The 19,716-nt window shown below is 54.7% G+C and overlaps 10 protein-coding genes across 10 annotated transcripts; 4 read left to right on the top strand and 6 right to left on the bottom strand.

Moving 5' to 3' along the window:
• Positions 1-222: 222 nt before the first annotated feature.
• tma22 (putative RNA binding protein Tma22) lies at positions 223-1,061 on the top strand (the record flags this gene model as incomplete). Its single annotated transcript, XM_056658117.1, has 3 exons — positions 223-315; positions 489-576; positions 643-1,061. The coding sequence occupies 3 exons, from the start codon at positions 223-225 to the stop codon at positions 1,059-1,061; spliced, it is 600 nt and encodes a 199-aa protein (XP_056508410.1).
• A 181-nt stretch (positions 1,062-1,242) lies between these two features.
• On the bottom strand, positions 1,243-2,609 carry NUU61_007591 (uncharacterized protein; the record flags this gene model as incomplete). The annotated part of the gene is made up of 2 exons (XM_056658116.1): positions 1,243-1,948; positions 2,008-2,609. The coding sequence occupies 2 exons, from the start codon at positions 2,607-2,609 to the stop codon at positions 1,243-1,245; spliced, it is 1,308 nt and encodes a 435-aa protein (XP_056508409.1).
• A 390-nt stretch (positions 2,610-2,999) lies between these two features.
• On the bottom strand, positions 3,000-3,487 carry NUU61_007590 (CGR1 family protein; the record flags this gene model as incomplete). Its single annotated transcript, XM_056658115.1, has 3 exons — positions 3,000-3,197; positions 3,235-3,380; positions 3,445-3,487. The coding sequence occupies 3 exons, from the start codon at positions 3,485-3,487 to the stop codon at positions 3,000-3,002; spliced, it is 387 nt and encodes a 128-aa protein (XP_056508408.1).
• A 392-nt stretch (positions 3,488-3,879) lies between these two features.
• amcA (putative mitochondrial ornithine carrier protein AmcA/Ort1) lies at positions 3,880-4,911 on the top strand (the record flags this gene model as incomplete). The annotated part of the gene is made up of 1 exon (XM_056658114.1): positions 3,880-4,911. One exon carries the CDS (start codon positions 3,880-3,882, stop codon positions 4,909-4,911), a length of 1,032 nt encoding a protein of 343 aa, XP_056508407.1.
• A 500-nt stretch (positions 4,912-5,411) lies between these two features.
• Positions 5,412-6,204, bottom strand: NUU61_007588 (uncharacterized protein; the record flags this gene model as incomplete). Its single annotated transcript, XM_056658113.1, has 2 exons — positions 5,412-6,106; positions 6,153-6,204. The coding sequence occupies 2 exons, from the start codon at positions 6,202-6,204 to the stop codon at positions 5,412-5,414; spliced, it is 747 nt and encodes a 248-aa protein (XP_056508406.1).
• Positions 6,205-6,796: 592 nt separating this feature from the next.
• On the top strand, positions 6,797-7,681 carry NUU61_007587 (uncharacterized protein; the record flags this gene model as incomplete). Its single annotated transcript, XM_056658112.1, has 1 exon — positions 6,797-7,681. The coding sequence occupies one exon, from the start codon at positions 6,797-6,799 to the stop codon at positions 7,679-7,681; it is 885 nt and encodes a 294-aa protein (XP_056508405.1).
• Positions 7,682-8,074: 393 nt separating this feature from the next.
• NUU61_007586 (cytidine deaminase) lies at positions 8,075-8,721 on the top strand (the record flags this gene model as incomplete). Its single annotated transcript, XM_056658111.1, has 5 exons — positions 8,075-8,159; positions 8,213-8,346; positions 8,400-8,485; positions 8,539-8,620; positions 8,680-8,721. 5 exons carry the CDS (start codon positions 8,075-8,077, stop codon positions 8,719-8,721), a joined length of 429 nt encoding a protein of 142 aa, XP_056508404.1.
• A 267-nt stretch (positions 8,722-8,988) lies between these two features.
• Positions 8,989-13,524, bottom strand: NUU61_007585 (vacuolar protein sorting/targeting protein 10; the record flags this gene model as incomplete). Its single annotated transcript, XM_056658110.1, has 2 exons — positions 8,989-9,616; positions 9,680-13,524. 2 exons carry the CDS (start codon positions 13,522-13,524, stop codon positions 8,989-8,991), a joined length of 4,473 nt encoding a protein of 1,490 aa, XP_056508403.1.
• A 657-nt stretch (positions 13,525-14,181) lies between these two features.
• Positions 14,182-16,012, bottom strand: NUU61_007584 (uncharacterized protein; the record flags this gene model as incomplete). Its single annotated transcript, XM_056658109.1, has 2 exons — positions 14,182-15,585; positions 15,959-16,012. The coding sequence occupies 2 exons, from the start codon at positions 16,010-16,012 to the stop codon at positions 14,182-14,184; spliced, it is 1,458 nt and encodes a 485-aa protein (XP_056508402.1).
• Positions 16,013-16,868: 856 nt separating this feature from the next.
• On the bottom strand, positions 16,869-19,560 carry NUU61_007583 (exocyst subunit SEC10; the record flags this gene model as incomplete). The annotated part of the gene is made up of 2 exons (XM_056658108.1): positions 16,869-17,336; positions 17,401-19,560. 2 exons carry the CDS (start codon positions 19,558-19,560, stop codon positions 16,869-16,871), a joined length of 2,628 nt encoding a protein of 875 aa, XP_056508401.1.
• Positions 19,561-19,716: the final 156 nt, after the last annotated feature.

Here is a 19,716-nt window from a genome sequence, read left to right as displayed (position 1 = left end):
TAACTCAATGAACCAGAGAAAGTGACAGAGATGGACACAGAGATAGATAGACAGCAAAAGAGAGAGAAAGAGAGAGAGAGAGAGAGAGAGAAGAAGAAGAAGAACAGAGTCCTCGTATCACATGATCTTCCCGAAATGGCCTAGCGGCATCCATAACCCCTCCAAGCGGTGATCTTCTCGCTCGAGCTGGTTCAGTATTGACATCGCCAAAACTCCCAGACGATGGCTGAGGTAGACCCAGGCGTCGAGTCACAGGCCAGGCATGTGGTCTACTGTGGAGGTGAGTACCCCTGGGGTGTCAATCCATCCATGGATGTGTGCTATCATTTGCTGACCATAGCGGCATCGGACTAGTGTGCTCACTGCCTCCTGAGGTATGATCTCCTCTCCGAGCCTCGCGTCCTTTTCTCCCCCCCTCTGCTGCTTTTGAACAGACTGTGCAGGATAGTCCCTTCTCGTTCTCAATTAATGAACTAACTCGACCCCAGTACTGTGAATTTGGGGGCACGGCCAAGAAGTGTGAAGAGTGGCTGAAGGATCATCAATCCGATCTATGGGACCAGTTATACTCCGGAGGTATTTATTCCCTTTGCATAGGCAAGAGTTGTCGAAACGAGGGCCGTTAACCATTTCGCCGCATAGATGCGTTGAATGCCAACTTGTCAACCCTGTCCGTCTCCGCCCAAGAGCGGGCCGCAAAGGACGCCGCCAAGAAAGAAGCCAAAGCAGCCCTGGTGGAGGCCCGTGATGCAGAGCGGAAGGCTGCATCGAGGATTCAGATTAAGCGGGTGGAACGGAACAAGCGCAAGCATGTCACCGTCATCACAGGACTGGAGGTTCATGGCTTAGAAAACAAAAAGCTCGCCAAGGAACTGGGCAAGAAATTCGCCACGGGTTCCTCGGTCACCAAATCCGCAGCCGGGGTCGAAGAGATCACCGTCCAAGGCGACGTGAGCGACGATGTGCGCGAATGGCTGCTGGAGGTCTATGGCAGCAAAGTCCCAGAGGCCAATATCGAATTGGTCGAGGACAAGAAGAAGAAGAGTGGGACTGGGGCGTAATGACGACAACGAAATCCATTGTGGACAGGGTATCATGGCATGACCGAATTAGAGGTACAACTGGGACAGACAAAAAGAAAACCAAAGATAACAAAACACCTCCCCTCTCCGAATCCTTGCAGCAAGCGCCGGTCCCGACGGAAATCGCATAGCGAGGGCTGCGTGGATCAAAGTGGTCGTTTCACAGTTCGTCAAACACCCTCAGAGGATCATGCTCCGTAGGCACGGCGCTGGCCCCAGTCTCGTCGAGCGTTGAGCTTGGTTGGGCCCGTTCCAAGCTTGCCCAGCGATCCGCAAGACTCGATGGATATTGAGAAGACCCGGCTTCAGCGTCATGGTGGTTGAGACCCAAAATCGACTCCCATACATCAGACGGGCTCCCCGCAGTTCGCCCGACCAGATCAGAGTCTGGGAATGATCGAATTGCGGGCCAATTCTGCACAACCACTGCCAGTACCAACACCAGGAGCGTGCCCGTGACGAAGGTCCAGAAAATACGGAGTCGGCGACTGATCCGCGTTTGCCACTCCGTCTCCCTTCTCTCCCAGCTATCAATCTCATGTCCGACAGCCTCGAGTCGATGCCCCAGGCCCTCTACTCGTTGCTTTCCCAGCTTCATTCGCGCCTCCAAGGCGTCCGCTTTTTCTCGGTGCGGTTCAAATCCTTTGAGGTCATTAATCTGTTTGCGAATCTCCTGGTCTAGCCCGGCGGTTTCGCGTTCAAAATCGGTAAGGAGTGTGGACGCGGAGTCCGAGAGCTCCTGGAATAACGTGATGGTCGAGTTGAGAGCCGTGATTTTCTCCAACAGATTGTAGTAGGTGTAATCGAGCCGGCGGGTGACGTCAGTTGCCAACGTTCCTAAGGAGGAGAGGGCAGAGCGTAGCGTCCTTGAATACGATTAGTTTGGGGTCATCCAGTGCCTGAAGTGACGAAAAGGAAGACGTACTCTTCGCCCTGTTTCCTCCGCTTCTTGACCTGCTCCAAGTCTGCCAGGGATCGTATCTCCTGCCGTCGAATCGGGCCGAGTCGCTCGTGTTGTTCTGGTGTATCAAGCAGGCTTCCCTTCCGGCTGCCCGTCCCCAAGCCGCTGGTCGAGTCCGATCCCCAGTGGGACCGAGTCGTCTCCCGCGTAATCGGTCTCAGCAGTCCATCGTCACCCTCGCGGTCTTTTTCCTTCCCACCAGACCAGGCCGGTAATAGCCCCCGGGCACTGGCAGAGGATGCGAGATTGCTCATGGGGCGTGGGAGACGGAGTTCGCGCGACTTGCTGTGTTTATGCCGGCGTGGTCTTGCCGCGTCGAATCCCAGTTCGATCAACGGTCGGGGAGGAGGCCGATGACGCGGAATGTCGCTTGGATGGTCCGTCGATGAGTCCTGCCCATTGAACCCATGGGATGCATGGAAATGCGTGCGTCCATCATGGAGCCCCGCAGACGATTGTTCGGTCGGTTCGTCACGGACCCCGGCGGTGGTTGAGCCATGGCTCAAAGGGAAAGTGGCGGATGCCGCGCGGGACGTGGAAAAGGGCGCGGGTTTGGGCAAGTCCATATCAGCACATTCTGGCTGGGGGTGCTATCTTCACTAGCGAGAAAGAGAGAGAGAGAGAGGACTTGAAGAGTGTGGAGATGGGACAGTCATGCCAAGCTGATGTGCGTCCGATCGTCCGCTACGTGAGAACAAGGAGGGACCTTACAATAAAACAAAGATTTAAGCCCTTTGGAAAAGATAGTCACATTTATCGATTTTGCTCGCTGTATCCAAAAAAAAAAAACACTCGGAAGAGAACAAGACAAAGAGAAAACACTCCAACGCCAGAATCAAGCCGCCATGCCTTACTAGGGTCTCATATCCACCGCAAAGTCTCCAAGACGAGCAAGATGAGGACAAGGACGAAGATGAAGAAGTATTTACAGACTGTCGACAGGGAGAACCATCATCTCATGAGTTAAGCAGCTTGTTGCGTTTCTCTCTGCGCTTCAAGCGCTCGACTCGCTTGTGGTGCATCTTCTCGGCCATCTTCTCGTATCGTGCCTTCTCCTCCTTGGCTGCTCGACGATCTTTAATGCGCTGGATATGGGACTGTAGGAGAAGAAGGTCCACAGTCAGTTTCGTCCGCGCATCTTCCTGAGTTCCTTCCTAAGAGCGACAAGAATGCGCTCCAATCTCGACTCACCTGCCGTTCTGCCTCCTTCTCCTTCTTCATCTCCCGCTCATGTTCCTTGACAGCCTCCTGGTGCTTGCGGGCCTCCTGTCTCTTCGCGTAAGAGCCGAGACCCGCACTGGGGCGGAAGGCCTTCTTCGAGGTGTGCCAGTTTTTGCCTATTCACGACGGGGTCAGTCGAGGGAACGCCAAGGTGGAGACTTGGTCTAAGTGAAAACCAACCATTTTTGCGCATGCCCTGGACGGGGGCAGCATCGGAAGACATGGTTTGGAGGGGAAGAAGAAGAGGAAGATCCGAGTGGCTGAGAAAGGATTTTTTTTCTTGCGATCGCAAGATTAGATTGATAATATCCGCCTTGGCACTTCTCCCGCCGCTAGCAGAACCTGCAACTCCATTTTGACTCCATTTTCATTTCATCGCTCCACTGGACTTCCCACTCTCTCTTGTTCTTCATTCGAATCGCGTTGCTCTCGTGGGGTTTTCTGTCTCTGCAGGTCTTGGCGACCCATTTGCTCTGCAAAAATCCCTCGTCTCACACCGCCCCGCGCAATCAAATCGCTCACGCCTTTTAAGAGCCCCCCTCTACGATGTTCCTTCGATAACCCCGCTGTTCTGGTCATATTTTTGTTTTCTGTCTGCGGACCGTTGGATGCTTGATGGCGGAGCATGCAATCATTAACGATGAGACATCGATGGAGCTCCCAGCCCTTCCACCCCATCAGGGGGTTGAGGCGATGAAGGATATTGTCTTTGGATCGGTAAGGGAACTTCTCGGCATATGCACATTGAGGTATGGGGAGATGGGGGCGTGGCTGACCGCACAACAGGCTGCGGGTATGGCAGGGAAGATCATTGAATATCCCTTCGACACTGTGAAAGTCCGACTGCAATCTCAACCAGAGCATGTTCCCCTTCGATATACGGGTCCACTGGACTGCTTCCGTCAATCCTTCCGGGCCGATGGCATCCGGGGCCTCTACCGAGGCATCAGTGCTCCCATGGCTGGGGCTGCCGTGGAAACCAGCTGTCTCTTCTTCAGCTACCGCATTATCCAGGATGTCCTGCGAGCAACCCTGTACTCGACCGAAGAATTGCCGTTCCCCGCCCTTGTGCTCAGTGGAGCAGCCTCCGGCTCATTGACCTCGCTGGCGCTCACGCCCATCGAGCTGATCAAATGCAAGATGCAGGTCCCCCTCGAGTCTGCCGGCCCCAAAGCCCCGGGTCCCTTGGTTCTCATTGCGTCCATTTTCCGCCAGGAAGGACTGTTGGGGTTCTGGCACGGTCAGCTGGGAACCCTCATTCGGGAAACGGGGGGCAGTGCAGCCTGGTTTGGTGGCTACGAGGGGGTGTCATCGCTCTTCCGCCAATACTCCGAGCCCCGGTCACAGTCCGCCTCGGAACCGCTCCCTGTCTACCAGCAAATGATTGCCGGGGCTACGGCCGGGATCAGCTATAACTTCTTGTTCTATCCCGCTGATACCATCAAATCCCGCATGCAAACCGAGGATCTCTCGCGGCTGCCGGCCAACGGGAGTCGGCAAAGCTTCTGGAACGTGGGGGCGGCGTTGTGGAAACAGCAGGGCTTGAAGGGCATGTATCGTGGGTGTGGGATCACCTGCGCGCGGTCAGCGCCTAGCTCTGCCTTCATTTTCTCCGTCTATGAAGGATTACGACACTATTTTGGATGAGCTCGTGTTTCGGTATATTTCACGCTTTGCACATAGACTTCGGTCATTTGTTCACATTTTCGGGTTTTAGGGGTTCAACAAGAATAGACCCTTGTTCATACACTTTTCCACTGCCTTTGGCGTCCTACAGTATATCCTCTCGTGGTATCAAGGACGCAGGCGAGCGTTTACAGGCTCGGCACCTCCCCTCTCGACTCTTCGCCACCTGCCGATCTACCAGTCACAATTCATGCAGTTCCCATAGTGGACCTGTCATAGGATGGGGTTCTCCAAGAGCACCTCACAAGTGTGCCATCTCAGCCAGAGATGGTCCTATGCTCTCTCAGATACTGTGATCTCTGAGACCCGGGCCAACCCTAGTCATGGGGATCGAGGCAGGCTCGGTTCATGTCTTTGCTTGTGGCATCAACATCGAGTTGGATAAAAAGCAGATTTCAAAAGGAGTATATAGAGATACAGAGAAACAGATATATATATCTTGTCATCCGAGGGTTTAAATCTCATTGGGTTGGTTCATGCCTTTCTGTCAGCGCCACAATGCTCATCCCTTGGTGGACCTCCCGGTCTGCAGCATCCAAAAAGTCCTTGACCGTCAACTTCAATCCTTTCTCACACAATAAATCCTCTTCATCCCCCAAGGTGCCCCGATGAAATGGCCCGTTCATTCCCCCGTTCAGTTCCCACACCGTTCCATCCTTCTTGACAAAAGCCACGAAATGAAATCGACACTCGTCTTGTGCGGATGGAACGACTGAGCACCCGCGCAATGCCGCATCCATGTGGGCCTCTTCTAGGAATGTGGACTCGTACAGCAGCTGTGCTCTCTGCGTGGGCATTAGCCCCGCCACACACTTTTGGAATGCGTCGAGCTCTGACCCAGGGGTGATATATCGCCCATCTTCCAGGTTGAGAACACAGTGCAAAAGCGCCATTAGACCACAGGAATGACGGATCGTCTGCTTGACCCAGAGGACCGGTGGCTCAGGACCAAATCCTCGGTACTCTTCGATCCCGGGTTCCACGGCAGAACGGGCTGCGTAGTAGATGGACTGATCACAGAGAAGGATGATGGCATGAACCGGACGAGGAATCTCGGTGAGCATGTCGGGGGCTGTCGAGACAACATCGTGGAAGTCAATGGTGGGTGCAACCCCCAGATTGTGGCAGAGATGGGACAACACCTCGGGGTTGTTTTCTGGCCGGCGTAAGCGGCGGCTATCTACAGCTGATGGAGAACTCACCCAGAGGGATGAAAGTCTTGCGGCCGTCGATGACCTGCACATGAGTCGACATCCTGCGAAATGTCTTGATGCTTGCTCGCAGGTGATTCTCTTCCCCACTTGAGTGTAATGAAAGACGAAGACTTGGGCTCAGGCACCCAGCTAAGGGGGGCCCAAAAATGACGGCGTAATATTCTCCCGACTGTTGGACCTCCCTGGCTGTAACCCGACTTGGCTCTCCCTACTTGCACGTTGGTCAATGCATTCACAGCAACAATTACTGCTCAGCTGGTTGATCAGTTCCACCGAGTCTCAGCCCTGTGGATCAAGGCCCGGATAGCTTTGACGAGCCTGCTAGGCAACAAACCTGGCTCCCATGGATATCGCGGTTGGCATTGGCCCAAAGTTCCACACGAGCGAGAATATAAACTGACCCATGGATTCATGTCAGTCTGGGACTACCGCATTCTTCCACATCTTGAACTATTTCCGCCTTCAACCTTGAACGTGTTAATCTCAACACAGCCAGGAAGGAAGATATCCTATGCTACCTGGCTATTTCCTATAATGACTACAACGGGCATCTCGGTGCTCGCATCTCTTCGATTTTCGTGATTCTCTTTGTGTAGTCTGCTTTCACGGTCTTTCCGGTGGTTTCTTAGCGCATGCCTGGATGGAAAATTCCGCATAGCGTATATATTTTTGCTCGGTACTTCGGTACGGGTGTCATCGTGTCCACGGCATTTATTCATCTGCTAGACCCGGCTTATAAGCGGATTGGTCCCAAGACCTGCGTTGGGGAATCGGGATACTGGGGCGAATTCTCGTGGTGTGCAGCAATTGTCCTAGCGTCGGTGGTTATTATCTTCCTTCTGGATCTCGCCGCCGAAGTCTATGTCGAGCACAAATATGGCATCCACAAAAATGAATCAGCCACAAACGCCTTGGTGAGCCACGGGCATTCCCTTGACGTGCAGCCGGCGCCGGTCACTTCTGCGGCCCGGGACGAGAAGCGAATCGACGCTTGGATGTCTGACGAGGACTCTATGACGATCGAGCGGTCCTTCCAGCAACAGATTTCCGCCTTTCTTCTCCTGGAGTTTGGGATCATCTTCCATTCCGTTATCATTGGTCTCAATTTCGGCGTCACTGGCTCCGAGTTTGCGACTCTTTACCCAGTACTGGTGTTCCACCAGTCATTCGAGCGACTTGGGATCGGGGCGCGGATGTCTGCCATCCCCTTTGGCCAGCACACCTGGCTCCCCTGGATATTGTGTGCCGCATACGGCCTGACGACTCCTGTCTCCATCGCCATTGGTCTCGGGGTGAGAACGACGTACAGTCCGAGGTCCAAGACGTCTTTGATTGTACAGGGGGTATTGAATGCCGTGTCCGCTGGCATCTTGATCTATAGCGGCTTGGTGGAATTGTTGGCCCGGGATTTCTTGTTTGACCCATGCCGCACCAAGCGCCGACCTAAACTCCTGTTTATGGTTTTGTGCACCTTGCTGGAGCCCGGGATCATGGCATTGATTGGGAAATGGGCGTAGGGCAGACTCGATGGTTGATCTGTGGCCGGGGAATCTGATGCTTAGGGGAAATGAGAAACATCTCGAGGTCAAAAAGACCTGATAAAAAAAGCAAAGAAAAACAAAAATGGAATATAGAAGTATAGAAAAAGAGGTGACTGCGGATATATAGGAGGCGTCAATTCTTTCTCCCTAATAAAAAGGCTCTGAAGCCCCAGAGTCAACTTATATTTAGTCCAGGGATAGCAGTCGTCCTGGATGTTCCATGGCATCTCATTCATATCTTGTTGGTTGACTCGATACATGATTCTACTGTATGTTCATGGATCGGATGCGGGTCTATCGATAGTGGCTTGTATATTATCAGCATCTTCACCCCCCGCTTATCACCTCCACCTTCTACCTTCTCCCACCATGTCTTCTAGCAGACCCCCTCTGACGGCCCAGGAGCTGGAGATCCTCTCCACCAAGGCCATTGCGGCCAAGGCCACCGCCTACTGTGCGTGCAACTATAGACCGAGGACGCAGACTATGCTGACTTTCCTTCCCCAGGTCCCTACTCCAAATTCCGCGTCGGTGCATGCGTCCTCACCGCGACGGGAGAGTTTGTCTCCGGTGCCAATGTAGAGAATGTCTCTTATCCGGTTGGAACATGTGCAGAGAGAGTAGCCTTTGGGACGGCTGTGGTAAGTCATTCATCCATCAAGTCATCGGGATAATTCCGCTGAGACCTGACCAGGTCGCGGGTCATAAGGACTTTAAGGCTGTTGCTGTGGCGTCGGATATCAAGCCGGGCGCTTCACCTTGCGGGATGTGCCGACAATTGTATGGTTGCCCATCTCATCTCTTCTTGTGTCGGGTGGCTAATGGCTTCGCAGTATGCGTGAATTCACGACTCCCTCGTGCCCGGTGTACATGTACGACGGCGAAGGCCAGTTTACCGTCAAGACGATGGGTGAGGTATGTGGATTGTCGACTCTGCGATATGCGATAAAAAGAAAAGCCCTGACCGATCCTAGCTTTTACCGGATTCCTTTGGACCGGACGACTTGCTTCACTGAGACTGATCCAGGTAGCCAGAGAGAGAGAGAGAATAGCAATCATAAGCCAAATCTATTCGCTACCTCTTTGCAAGCCGAATCGTATCAAGATCGCCAACAGCACTGTCCAGATCACAGAGGATATGCAATACACATCAAATCCAAAAGCAAATGAAATCACACATAGCGGCATTGCACGCTCATAATGACACAAGATTCCCAAGTAAATAGCCCTTAAAGACTCAAAAAAGCTTCCCCAAGGATATATCCTGGACCACGAGACCAAACCTATATCTCGTCATCGTCGAGGTCGTCAGCACCCAGGAGCTCATCCTCATCATCCACTACATGAGTATAATCGCCTCGACGCGCAGCGAAAGAACCCCGCGTCGAGTAGGGCTGCTGGTAGCTCCGACTGCGCGCGCGCACGTAGCCACTGGCGCTCCGCCACAAACTCATGGCTAGCAGTGGTAGTGCCTGGGCGACTGCCACAACGCCGGCGATCACCGCCACGGGCACTGCGACTAGCGGTGAATCTCGAGATAGCCGACTCGTGGATGGGGCCGTACTCTCGCCCAGCCGGATCTGGCCAAACTTGCCATCCCAGCGCGTGTAGACGTAATAGCCTGCCGCCGTCGCCGCGGCAATGGGAATCACGATGGCAAAGAACAGCCCCACGCTACTGATGCCGTGCTTCTTCTGATATTCCTCCTCTTTGTTCGGGCAGGGGTGCGAGACCTCCTGGTCCATCTGCAGTCCGCCCAGGCACGTCGACTGTGGAATCCGTCGGTACCCTGTCGGCTCCCAATACCCAACCAGGTCGGGGTTTGCGGTGCACTGCACCTTGTGGTCGGGCTTGGGAAGACCCGGGACAAGGCCACAGCTGCCGTCAGACTGGATTTCATAGTTGTAGTCACTGCATTCACGTCAGTTTCTGTGGCTATATGTCTCTCAAGATAGATAGATATGTCCGACTTACCATTCAAAGTCGGCCCGAGTGCAGGTACAGTTCCCGCCAATGCTGTGAATATGCGGTTCGCGCCAGTTGTTCCAACAGGTCGCCTCGGGTTTCTTGCGGTGGTACTGTTCGATATGGCCAAACAGGCAGTTGTCCTTTTGCTGTGGGTGCTTTGGCGTCCATAGAAAGTAGTCGTCGTTCTCGTTCACCTTCTCATCTAGCGAACATTGTCGGTCCCACACGCTACTGAAGTCGAGAGAAATCGTCACCCGTTTGTTCTGGGGGGTGGTCTTGACCTCCGTGCCCCACAAAAGGAAACTCTTCGAGGTGTCGGAGGGAACCGTGGAAATGTCATCAATCAGCATGTCCACGTCCGAGAACTGGAACTCCTTCCACGTGTCTCCATCGTCGAGGGTGTAATGGACAACTTTCGTCGCTTGGAGGTCTTTGACGAGCACGATCACCGAGCCGGCATCACCGTATTCCCACATGTACCGGCCTTTCTTGGCATGTTTCCAGGTGATACCGCCATCCTTGGTGATGAACGTGTCAGCCTCGTCTTTACTAGTCAACCGATCGCCGACGTTGCCGAGGGCAATCATCATGCCAATAGCGGATCCGGAGTAGAAAGTATCGCGCACATCGCGCCGCTCTGTGTAGCCATGAAGATGAAGCGCACATTTTTCAGTGCCCTTGCCCTTGGTGACGGAGCAATCGAATTCTTTGCCCTCCACATCAAGAGCTGGGGGCGGGACCAGGTCCCACTGGCCACCGTCGTTATGAGTGATCAGAGTGCGGAGCTTCTTGGTTGTCGCCTTCTTCTGCACGTCATCCATGTTGACGACCGCATTGGCAACAAGCACGCCCTCGAGCCCTTCCATCTTTTCGAAATCAGCAAAGCCGCGATCGTTCACATTGAGACCTTCGAGACTGGAGACAAAGTAGGTGCCGTTGCTGTTACTCTTGACCAGCGTGCCGAAGCTATGTCCCTCCGCCGCGTTTACCTCCACATGCAAGAACAACGCGTGCCCATTGCTGAGAAGCACGGTGTACTGGGGAACGTCGACATTGAAAGGAAAATGAGCATCTGCAAAGACTCGGCCATCCACGCTTGTGCTGGCATTCAAAAACTTGTGCTCTTCCGAGGAGTAGGTGGCCACGATGATAAACTCGTTCCTCTTGGTAAAATGGGCAATGTTCGGATGAATGACCGTGGAAGGAGTCGAGAACCAATCGTCGCTGGAAACCAATTGCCGGTTCTTTCGCTTGTCCTCTCCCTCGTACTGCTCGCAAAGAACGAGCTGGTCACTGTTGTTGCGACCAGGATGACTCGCAAACACACACTCACCGACTCCGCGAAGCATTGGTTCCCATTGCTCGCCGCGGCTTTTGCTGAGATAGGCCTCGGGGGAACATGTTTGACCGTCACAGTCTGGATCTCCTGTCCAAATCAACAAATCCTGGTTCTTCTCGTGGAAGGCCAAGGCGGGCAAGCGCTCCTTGGTGCGTGGGTGGGGTGCTTTGAAATGATAGAATGAATCTCCGCGGTCAAACGTATAATAGACTTTGTTACTCGTCGTGAGGAAGAAGGCGCTGTCAGTGTAGTAGGGGTTTGGAATCATCTCCATGATCTTCTCATCCTTGAGAGGCGCCGGGCGTTTCCAATTCCGACCGTGATCACGCGTGATGTGGAGCTCCAAGCGGTCGTTGAGCAGGAAGATGGTCTCATCCCTCCCCGAGCTACTCGCCTGCCGTTCAAGGTAGAAGTATTTGGTCTCTTTGCCGGTGATATACTGTGGAGGTCCCGCGCGCGGCTGGCCGTCTGCGATCGGCGCGCCGGTCAGGTTTCCGCACGACCGCTCGATCTCGCCGTCCAAGTTGGCGCCACCATCACGGATACACGCGTTGCCGGGAATAAGCCGCCAGCCCGAGGGTCCTGTGAATTTGTCGCTGGTTTCCTTGCATTTGCCGGGTGGGGGTAGCAGGGGCCTGGCGGGCACGCAATTCTTCTCATCCTCACTGTGTACAAAGTTGTAATCGCATTCAAAGTCCTCAGACGTACACTTGCACGGCTCGAAGGTGGGGCCAGTTATCTCAAACTCCTTCTTGATGAAGCAATCCGCATTAGCCTTGCGACGCCAGTAGGACTGTCGATGACCCATCAGGCAGTCCGGCTTGCCGTTCTCATCCAAGCGGGCCGTCCATTGCTCGAGATCATCTTTGCCGCACTTGCGTTCATGGAGTCCGTTGAAATCGATGGAGTTAATGACGAATTTCATTTGCTTGTCGTTAGAAATACCCGCAAGCAAAAACCTTAGGCTTGTCGAGTCCGGCGTGGTGGTCACGTACGCGGGCTTAATCTTGTGATGGAGCTTGACGGGGTTCCAGTCCTTCCCATGGTTGGTGGAGAAGTAGATTTCGTCAGTCTGGTCGTTGTCAGGGACTGCAACGATGATGCCGCCCTGGTCGCCGAATTCAAACCGATGCGGTCCCTTACGCGCGCGTTGCCAGGTGCGACCTGCATCATCTGAGATATAAAGGTCGCCCTCTGTGTATTTCTTAAGGTGGTCGCCAGTGTTGCCAACACCCATGACCAGCCCTGGGGCCGGGCTAGAGAAGACCCGACGGAGGTTGGAGAGCTCATGCAACGAGGCGTAGGTTGTGATCGAGTGGAGGTGCAGCTGGTCATTACCCGCCTTAAGAGGCTGGAACTTTCTCCCATCGTCGAAACTGATGCTGCTCACAAGGATCTTTTTCTCTGAGTCGGACTGCGCAACCGCCTCCCAGTTCTTCACAGTGTTGACAATAACGATACCTTGGATGTCGGCGACTTTTTCGAAATCTACCAGACCAAGTGGGTGCCTGTTGGTGTGCTCAATATTGCACGAGAAATAAGTTCCGTTCGAGTTGGAGGCAAAAAGCATGCCCATGCGTTTGTCGGTTTGTACGTCCACCTGGATGCTGTAGTTGGTGCTCTCCAGCAGGGTGTACGTATCCTGTTCGATCCGGCGTCCAAATTCTGCCCGGTGCCACACTGTCGCATCGTCACTTATGTACAGCGCCTCTTCCTTCGTGCCCCGAGATTGGAGACTTGACACGAGATGTTTTTTCACCGAGCGCAACCAGATGGCCGATCCGCTCAGTGGTCGGCCACGGTCTAATTTCACCTCGGTCCCATCGTGGTCGTCACGGAAGAAGTTGTCTGAATAGACCAATCGCTCCGAGCGGTCCGCTTTCAGTCCCGGGACCACGCAAAGAATCCGGTCACCAATCGTCTTGGGTGCGTCGACATCCTCTGCAAACTCCGGGGTGCTCGCTGCCCAAATGCACTGGAAAAAGAATTCCCGCAATGGAATGACGGTTTCAAAGTCGTCGGTGGTGTAATAGGACTTGGGCATACATCCAAGGACGTTGCAGTCCAGGCCCAGGAAGATCACCTTGCGAGGGTCCCAGCCATTGAAGCTCAGCGGATAACGAGTTCGCATGGTTTCCATGGGAAGGGCATCGACCTGGAAGGGCCTCCAGGTTTTGGCCTGGTCGGTGGTGATCCAGTGCTTTCCGCTTTGCCCAAGCGCGTAGGCGCGGTGGTTGTCGTGCGGATGCTGCCAGATCCAATTGACCGCGCCCTCCATGCTGCCGTCCTTCCCCTTGACTATCTCCCATTTCTTGCCTCCATCGAAGGACACTCGCGCACTCAGGGTGACCTCGTCGCGGAACAGGATGGTGTTGGTGCCTTCAAAATAGAATAGATCGTAAGGGGGACTGTCGAACAACGTGGGAGTGACTTCGACCTTGTCAGCAGTGGTTGGCTGCAAAATGCCGACTAGAAGCAGCCCGACTCCGAGCAGCAGCCTGCGAGCGATCATGATGGCTGATTCAACGGCATCTGAAGGGAACGGGGTTCGGTAGTGCCACAGCCTAAGCTGTTAGCGGGTGGACCGATCCAGAAGACGAGCCCGAGGGGCGATGGGTGAATTGTAGCGAAGAAACAAAAAGGCTGAAACAGTCGTCGTTGGTGTAATCAGATTCCAAATCTCCCGATGGCAGTTGGATGACGGAGCTGGCGTGGCCTTCAGCCGGGGGAGCTCTCGGTCACGTGTGATCATCGTTCCGTTCCCGTTGTAGGCTTAGTTCATTACATCCCTGGAGATGCTCAGGTACTTGGTCCACCGAGGAGAAGCCCTTAGTGAACAAGGTACCTCAGCATCACACATAATACATCCGTGGATATTTACATCACTATGCATTGATCGATCCAGATCGATTGCAGCCGGTGCTATGTACAAAGCGCTGCAGACTCAATAATAAATACACCAGAATGACCGGGAGGAACCCGAGAAACAGACAATAATTCGCTGGAAATGCAGAGATCGGCGAGCTTCTGAAAATACGCCATGGCCAAGAATGAAGGCAATCAAATGAGAAAAAAAGAGAAACAGAAAGAGGGCTCACTCGCTAGATCAACACAAAGAATGGGGTGAAAGGGGAAGATATATCAACCGAGATCCGTCGAGATCCGTCTCCTAGGCCCGCCGCCGGAGCTTGCGCCACATTTTCTTTACCACACCCTGCTCATCGAGATCAGTGTCCCAGATGTGCTGGCGACGGTCTGCAGGCGGTAGTGCGGCCAGCTGCAGAGGATCTGCCTTGGAGGATTCTGACGGGGTGGGGGATTCCGTGCGCAGATCGGGTCGAGTCAACGTCATTTTCAAGGTCATCTCCCGATTGCCGGGTAACCGTTGGGGGACAATCGTCTTGGGCCCCGGTAGCATGGATTGACGCCGCGGTCGACGGGATGAGTCCATGGATGAGCGGGGTGTCTCTCGAACCGGGGGTAACTCTGGGAGCTGGGTCGATGGCCGGGGAGTTGTGTCATGCTCGATTGAACCCCCGGGACTTCCCACGATGGTTCCATCGTCATCCTCGAAAAATGTGCCCGCGAACTCTGGGGTCACCGGAGCCGGCGGCGGAGGACTGGGCTCCGGGGCAACATTTTCCTTCTGGTCCTGTTCCAAGGCAGGGAACCCAAATTCGACTGCCTCATCAAACTTCTGAGGAGATGCCAGGTAAACTCGCAGCTTGAGCCGGGCATCAGGGTCTTGATAGTATTGTGCGGTGGGATCAATGCTCGAGGTGGACGACTTGGGACCGTGCTGAATGAGACGGTGACGAGACACAGGGTGTGAGGCCGAGGGATTTGCCAGCGGGGCGAGGGGTTGAACGGACGGGCTGAAGGAGGGTCGTCCGCGCGAGATGGATGCCGATGGTCGGCGTCTTAAGGGGTTGGTGGTCAGAGATAACGACCGGCGAAAGGATGAACGACGCCGGGATGGAGGTTTGACGGCGGCATCCGCCACATGAGCGTGGTACTCATCCAGGGACAGGTCGAGGTCCCCATCCCCATCGAGCCACCGGACGCTGTCGTAGAGGGATTGGTCCATCAAGTCGAAGTCGTCGTCGTCCGACTCCCAGAACACCGTCGATGGCTGAGCCACGGGCAAGGTAGCCTCGGAGGGAAGAGAGTCGGTGGACGGGCGGCCGAACCGGTCCCAATCCCGACGATAGCAGGCCTCGTCGGCGGCGTCGGCGATGATACTGCAGCGGTAGGCGAGCCGCAGACGACGCTGTTCTTCGCGGGAGAAAAGTTTTTGTTGGACCTTAACGGGAAGAGAATGAAAGCATTGCGAGTCTGCTTGGGTGGCCAAATAGGCCAGATGGAGAGAGCCGGGTTTGCGGAGTTTCTGGGGAGAGGCAGGACGCTTGAGGGCTCGCCTCCTTACGGACGAGTCGATCCGAACACGCGGGTGGACGGTCCCCAGGCGAATATTGGATCGATAGGCCCGATGATAGTTGGGCGTGGAGACCGCAGGGGAACCATGATCGCTCTGGGCTAACCGAATGCGCAAGCGCTCGACATTCGAGAAGAACTGGGTGACTGGGTCAGCACTCACGAAAAAGACGTGTAAGGTGGAGACATCAGCATCCCGATGCACCAATGCAGCAGACCAACGAGGAACGCCATCAACGATAGTGCGGGTGATAGTGTGGCTCCACCGAGTGTTTTTCTTTCAGGGGTCAAGTTTCTCGAGTGGAACCCCAACGCAATCACCGCAAGGGAGTCTGTGCCCTCTAGTGGAGAACAAAGAAACGGGAGAAAATCATCGAAATGGTTGATTCCCTTCTCTTCCCCAATGTTGCCACTATCGAGGAGACTATGGAAAGGGGGAAGAGATGAGGAAAGGATGTGGACCAAAGGGGAGAATGGAATTGTTTTTTTTTTTTTTCTTTTTCTCTCCTTACCTTTCGTCTCACTGCAGGAGGGAGAGACTCGAAGTCCTCGGGTGCAGACCGCATGATGGGGGGAGAAACAGAGGCTGAGAAGGAGTGAGGGAGTCAAGGAGGGAGAGAGAGGTGCAGAGAGAAGAGAAAAGAGAATGAAAGATGAAGAATATAGATAGAAGGATAGAAGGGTAGAAGGATGGTAGTTGAAGTATGCTTCACCGCAAGACAAAGAAATAAAGTACGAGTGTCGATGTAGACGACAGAACCCTCTACTCCGTGACGATGCTACAGATCCCCCCCCAAGATATATACCCAAGATCCTCGACAATCCCCAAGATTCCATACCCAACGATATGAACCCCTCCTGGCGCAGGAAGCCGTGGGGCGTTTGTGTCAATCAGCACAGACCGTGATAGGGGTATGTGATGGCTATTTCAAGACCTGTCATCTCACGCCCCTCAGTGGAGCAGAGTGCGTTGGCATACGATGTGACAAGTCATGAACTGTCCTTTCTTTCATGAACTGGGATCTGATCGCAGCAAGGGGACTGTAAGGTTCTCCCTGTGGTCAGATCAAGAAGAGAGCTGAGTTGATAACCAAGTAAACCCCGAAGTATAAGCACTGTTATGCCATCCAAGCCCTAATGTTGAAACCAGACCGGCGCGAACTGAAACCCGGGAATTCTGAAACTCGCATTGTCGAGTATTCGCAATACACCCAGGGGGAAATTCAACTATCGGATTGTACGCAATTAAACGGTTGGACGCAATGGCAATTGGGAAATCACATCTTGGATAGTTCGTCCATTTCACTAGCGCCAGTCCATATTCCCCCCAGATTGCAACCCCCAAACCCTATGTTGTGGGTTTCTATAGATAAGAACCCAAAAAGAGGAGAAAAAGGTTAAAAAAAGGGTATTCAATATCTCTCACAGTGCATTCAGCACTTGTTGCATGGCCACGGTATTCGAGTCCTCGCGTCGTGAGACATACGCGCGCACCTCCTGCACGCTGAGCTTGGCCTCCATCGCTCCCGCGCCTCGTCCCGACGTTGCGCCGCTGGCTGCTCCGCCGCGGATCCGCTCGCGCAGGGCTTCGACACCAATCACAAACAGACTGCCTACCTCCAGCAACACGTCCAGCGCGCCGCCGGGCCCCTTGGCTTCCTCTTCGATGTCCCAGGACTTGAGCAGGTCCGCATACTGGGTCATGTCCTTGGTCACCATCAACCCCCCGGGCCCACTCACGGCAAAGCGCTTGAAGTGCTCCAGGAATAGCCCTCGCGCTCCCAGCGCAATCTCTGTGAGTACCTGTCGGATGTTGGCTCCGCTGGATGGGAGCGACGTCCGCGCGACAGTGTGCAGACGGGCCAAGAAAGTGCAGATGGACGCACATGTCTATAGTATGGAAGCAGGCAGTTAGTGTCGGCTCTAATAACCTATAGTGTTCTGGGAAACCTACCGGAGTCTGCAGCATCTCTAACCATGCCGCGTTGTCACTCTCTCGGGGTCGGAAGTCGTTCTTCTTCTGCCCCGAGAGCAGCCGCCCGACCCACGCCAGAGTCGCATCGATGGTCTTCTGCTCGATCGAATTGATTTTTTCCTCGATGCGGGCGGTTGCTTGACTAGTCCGCTTCTCCATGTCCCGGCGGATGGTGATACTGACCGTCGCCAGGGGAAGAAGTACTGCATGGACGCACATCACCATCAACGTGGTGACGCTGATGGTCGTCCGCACCGCGGGGAGATATGCAAAATCTGGTTCTGCCTTGCCCGTTTCCTGAGCCGAGGCCGCCTCCAGGGCAGCATCGAGACAAACGTCTACATACCCATCCCCCATGGTGGCCAGAAGCAGAGTTAACAGGGCCGACACATCCTTGGGGGTGTCGCTGTTGACACTGAGTTCCAGCCCGCGGCCCACTGCCTCGGCCAGCCACTTAAGGATGCGCTTGGCGTCGCTCAGGTTCGGCTGACCATCCTCGTCGGCCAGCTTGATTTCGTTCTGCCGCAAGGTCTCTGGCGACTCGCCCAACCTGGCCACCTGAAGGAGCATTCGTCGTTGGATGGGCGAGATCTCGGGTGAGTCCAGACGATTGATGAAGGCATCGCGGGCTGTTGACAGAAGCTCCGTCCCGGGCCGGGCCAACGATGCCATGAAAGTGGTGGCCGCCTTCTTGCGGCGAGCATGAAAACTAGTAAATTTGAACAAGAGTGCATTAAACAATTCCTCGAGAGTGCGCCGCTCGCGTTCAATGTAAGAAGACCCAACAAAGTAGGGAACGAACAACTCCTCAAGTTGTTGGTCGAGCAGCAATGCCGTCTGCGACGAAATAGGGTCGGGGTGCTCGGTCAACCCGTGGGCCTTCAGGTCGTCAATCAGGGTACTGATATAGCCGCGGGAGCTCTGGAGGCATCGAAGAAAGGCCAACGAGGAGACCCCGTTGGCCTTTTCCAGAACCAGTTCCAGTCGCTGCTGGATTGATTGTTGAAAGACTCGCTGGAGGAACTTCCCCAGGACCTGCTCGTAGTATGGAAACGCCCGCCGGATGATGGCCGACTCTTCCTGCACCACGATCTTGACCTCATCGAGCAGCGACTGGAGGCTGGGCTCGACCCCCGGGAGCTCTGCGTCGGGATCGGCTAATTTTTCCCATGATTCGGGGTCACCACCGACTTCCTCGTTCACCAGCTGACTGCGGTCGATGAAGAACTGGTGCTGGTTGACGAATAGCGCAATTACGCTGGCACCGGCATTGAAATCTTGCAGAACCGTCGCGCAATCCCGCATGCCTTCAAAGTTGGCCTTGCGATAGAATTCATCAAATTGCTTTAGAAGGTCCTTTTCGAGGGTCTCCGAGAATTTCTCAATGATCTCCCGTGTGTTCCGCCGCGGGGCACTGCCCTCGCTGTTCAGCTCTTCAGACGATGAGTTGGCCCCATGGGTGCCATTAGCCGGAGCAGCCGTCTCCTGCCAGCTCTGGGGGTCAAGGCGCTGGCTGATGCGCAACAGTTGTCGGGCAATGTGTGCCGACCGGACCTTGGCTTCCCCTGTGCCGGACCGCCGCAAGTTCTCCAGCAGCGAAATCTCGCCTCGATTGCTGACTCCGTCCCAGCACTCGAGTAAAAAATGGGCATCCAAGGCCCGCCGTCGCTGCCGGTCCAGCTCCTCTAGTCTCTTTCCGGTTTCCACAGCCATATTCCCCGTCCCGCCGGCGCTTTCGAGGCCGGCGCCATTCAGTGATGTATCGAGCTGCTGGAAGGACTCGATCGTCTGTCGGAGTTTGCGGCCAAGGGTGGTGAGGTTCTGTGAATGCTGCGCCTCTGCGCGTCGTACGGCAGCCGATAGTTCATTCTCCCGGAGCTCTAGATCCCCCGAGAGCTCGCCGAGGCGCCGTTGGGCATGTTCAAAGGTTCGGATGAGGGGTTTAGGATCGAAGGGTTGGTTGGCCGCGCCGGTGGCTCCGACAGTCGAGCGGCGGTTAGAGATGGCACTGTCGGAGAGTGCCTCAATGAACTCCTTGACGATGAAGTCCCGACTAGAAAAGTCCTCGAGGGTGAAGCTGGGGCCTTTGGGGAAGACAGAGCGGGGGTTGGACGCAATGGATGCATTATCCGGCATCATGTTGCAAGGCACGGAGTCATGGGCAAAGAAGGAAACAATGAAGGAGCATCCAGTGTGACAATGGAATTGGAGAATCCGGGGAAAGCTGGGATGCGCGAGGGTCGGGAGATGCGGTGGGTATTTCCACCAGGGGAGGCTATTGCCACCATCTACGAT

This window comes from Penicillium alfredii, assembly GCF_028826965.1.
Source record: "Penicillium alfredii strain IBT 34128 chromosome Unknown utg000010l_segment0_segment0, whole genome shotgun sequence".
Taxonomy (NCBI): domain Eukaryota; kingdom Fungi; phylum Ascomycota; class Eurotiomycetes; order Eurotiales; family Aspergillaceae; genus Penicillium; species Penicillium alfredii.
Note: the sequence above shows the minus strand (reverse complement) of the source record. Positions and strands in the feature narration are given on the sequence as shown.